Source organism: Chiloscyllium punctatum, chromosome 43, assembly GCF_047496795.1.
Source record: "Chiloscyllium punctatum isolate Juve2018m chromosome 43, sChiPun1.3, whole genome shotgun sequence".
NCBI lineage: Eukaryota > Metazoa > Chordata > Chondrichthyes > Orectolobiformes > Hemiscylliidae > Chiloscyllium > Chiloscyllium punctatum.
Window position 1 is genome coordinate 8,510,687 of NC_092781.1, and position 3,672 is coordinate 8,514,358.

At 35.7% G+C, this 3,672-nt stretch overlaps 1 protein-coding gene across 1 annotated transcript; it reads right to left on the reverse strand.

The window, feature by feature from the left end:
• Positions 1-264: 264 nt before the first annotated feature.
• On the reverse strand, positions 265-3,394 carry LOC140466503 (probable G-protein coupled receptor 139). Its single transcript, XM_072561985.1, has 2 exons — positions 3,274-3,394; positions 265-1,169 (listed from the first exon to the last, which is right to left on the reverse strand). The coding sequence occupies exons 1-2, from the start codon at positions 3,392-3,394 to the stop codon at positions 265-267; spliced, it is 1,026 nt and encodes a 341-aa protein (XP_072418086.1).
• Positions 3,395-3,672: the final 278 nt, after the last annotated feature.

The window sequence follows — 3,672 nt, forward strand, 5'->3', positions numbered from 1 at the left end:
GCAGTGGCTGGAATTGCACACGGTTCACCAGATATGGCCTCACCCAAGATCTGAACAGCTGCAACATTTACCCCCGGCCGTTATAATCTATGTCATGACTGATAAACACAAGTGTCTTATTTGTCTTCTTAACCACCTGATTAACCTGTAACGTCACAATCAGGAATCTGTGGACAAGAATTTCTGTAACTTTAGAATAAAATATGAACTGTTGGTTTTCAGGGAGCAAAATCATAGTCCGGATTGCAGGTCAGTTCAATTTGTTTACTTAAATAATCTAAGAATTAAGTGAAATGGATACATCAGTCCATTCTTTAACTCCTCCCTGAATTTGGTCTGAGTCAGTGCATAAATGCATGTGTTTGTACAAGAACTCAGAAGTCGCAGCATGAATCCAATTTCTTGAAAGATAAATAGCGGATCACTAAATGTCTTGTCTTCATAATTATAATTTACAATCTGCCCACGTAAAGAATATACTACATATGTCATCCACAACACTACAAAATTAGCAGACAAAGCGAACAGCAGAATTATGGATTTTCTCCGGTTTACAATTTCTGGATCAATTCCATCCTCTCCATTTCCATAACGGCGGAGACGCTGGCGAACTCGATTGACACCGATTATATTCCTGACAGTGAGCACGTTGAACAGCAGAATCAATATAATTGGAAGCAAAGGTGTAATAATACTAGCAATACACTCATACGCTGTCCAGAAGAATGTGGTATAATATTCTGGTATTGTGATGCAAAACCATGGCACATTATCAATAATAAAGGAAGGGATAAATGCAAAGTACCATGGAATTGACCGTAAACAACTGACAATGCTCACAGTTACTGTAACCACAATCGCCGTTCTCTTGCTGCAATATTTTGACTTCAGTTTCTGACAGCAAATTGCTATAAACCGATCGAATGTGAAAGCGACTGTGAACCAAACAGAACAGTCCAAGGCTGCGAGAAATAGAACAACCCTGAGTGCGCACACAGGAGTGATGAACAAGAATGTAACTGGGAAATGAATATTATTAATTCGGTTCAGTAAGACATTGAAAATGACAAGTATGAAATCTGCTGATGACATCGCCAACAAGTAGCAAGTGATACATTTTGAGAGGCCACAATTTCCTCGATTCAGAATTACAATTGCCAGTATGTTGACTGAAAGAAAAATCATGAAAAAATCACCATCTATCATTGGCTGCCAGCACAACAATAAGAATCAACTGAATATGAATTCAAAATCACAGCAATTTCTGCGGATCAATATAAAGAATGTTATTGAGGTAAGTAGTCCAACTCTGCCATGAAATTCACAACTAAAATCAAGAAAACAAAATAAATGTCAATGCAAAATCAGATAACAAATAGAACAAGGGAAGTGGATAACGGACAGAATGATGATCATTGTACAGAAGCATATCACCATTCGTTGGTTCACAAGTCCAGATTTGAGACTTAGCAAAAATAAAGTCTGGACAAATTCCTTAAAATGAATTGAACGCGTTTATATAATTGTAAATGCGAGTACAAAATCTCTGAGTAAACATTTTACTATATCTATTTCTGGCTCAGTTATGAAAAAAGAAGCTTTTCTTTGTCTACTACTACAGAAAGACAGATTACAAGATTTTTCAATTTTGCTTCACAGCACAGAAATCTTTGATTTCAAATTTGACTTGTTAAATCCTGCTCCATTGACAGCCAGGATATCTTTGCAAGAAGTGAATCACACGTAAAATAATGCATTGTTGATCTGATAGTTCATGTGAGATACAAATATGTACAAATAAACTATCCTTGGAGTATAGGTAACTTTTGAGAATGCAAATTCAATGTTGAGTTGACTTCATGTCAAAAATTAAGATGACACCAAATGAAAGGACAGTCACAGGGCATGGACAAATCTGATTGTGATAGATTGCTTAGAAATTAACTTCAATTAATTTTTGAAAGTATGATTCTCTTGTCTTGTTGAGGCAACGTTTTTTCCTAATTTCCAAGTTTTGCATTTGGAGCAAATCAAAGAGCCAGATTTCTAAGAGATGCAGCAAGATCCTCCATGAAGTAAAATACTGGTGCATTCCCTACTTTGTTTTTGTTTTCTTCCTGTGGTAAATGACTGTTAACAATTGGAACAGTACTTGGAAACAGAGGCGTTGATATACAAACGTAAAGTTACATTTTAAGATAGCTATAACTCTGAAAATATGAAAAGTAAGGGATTTACTTCAAATCGTATGGTAAGTTTAATAAGTCTATGTTCACTAAACTACTCTCTAAAGGAAATGAACTTTCATTTTCTGTTAGTATAAACTCAAGTGTGGTGTGATGTTGATTTTGTTTATTCACTGAATGTGCCTTACATTTATTATAGCGGCGAAAATAGCAGATTTATCTTTCATACACTTGAACACTAAGCGCTGCAAAATCATACTGAGTGTTAGTCAATGCTCCTGTTAGCTGATCAGCTTCATGTATATGCAGCGCCTACTACTTATCAGTAATTAAAATTTGAGATGTATGTACAATGCTGTACACAAACTCCCACAGGCTCATCACCCTTCTTAATCCATCGAGAGCTGATTCTAGTAGTCACTTTGCAGCATTACATTTTACCTCGACACAAATTTCTGCGGAGTGAATACTTATCTAAGGCGTATAACTAATTTCACCAGCAATAAATGAAGAAAGAAATCAGTAACTTTACTGACAGTTTTAACCTTAAGTTCCTCTGTTTAGGGTGATACAATACATGACGGTAACCCTTTCTTTTCGGTGCACTCACATTTCAGTCAGTCAAAACTCCACTAAATGAGAACAAGGTCATTTGATCACAAAGAATGAAAGAAGTATACTGACATATCGCAATCACTACACATAAAATATACCGTTATCAGGAAAAGACATTTTTGACATCTAGTCATCCCATGCATGAACTTCCAATGAAAAATTCATAAGTTTCTTCAATGATATTTCTCATTTAATTCAAATATTTTCTTTACCAATAGGTGCAAGACTATTTCCCACATGTGAGAATTCAGAACAACGTTGCGTTTTGTTTTTGGAATGAACAGTGTCTAGAAACTTTATGAATCTTGTTATTTCAGCAGACAGAAAAAAACAAAATTCTTTTGTTTCAGCCCCTGCAGGAAAGCGCATCTTGGAATCGAATAAAGCTAGGCAAATATCTTTAATATCAAACAAAAATATGAGAACAGTGAAACATATTTTGAGATGAAAAGCACTGGAGTTGTAGCCTTACCGATAATGCCGACAGCTGCAAGAATAGGGTAGTAAATCCGCTCTATCTGCAAGATTACTGTCACCTCCATTTTCACAATGAACTTTGTTGCTTTCGAGTCAATTATTCTGACTGCCGTCATGTTTTCAACGTAGTTCCCTTTTATATTGAATTAAAGCTCCCGTGAGACTGGCAATTCAGTTGAGAAAAAAAAATATATTTACAGTCACCTGAGCAAGCAGAAAACTGAATACATGATACCATGCATGAACAGTGTTATTTTTATTTTACTAATGTCATGAAAATAACTTAACTTATGTTTGTGTAGAGCAAGAGGACAGACAAACTGCATAATTGAATGCAGGAACAGGAGTCGGCCATTCAAGGTGAACATAGTTGCTCATCTTACTCATTACAAGG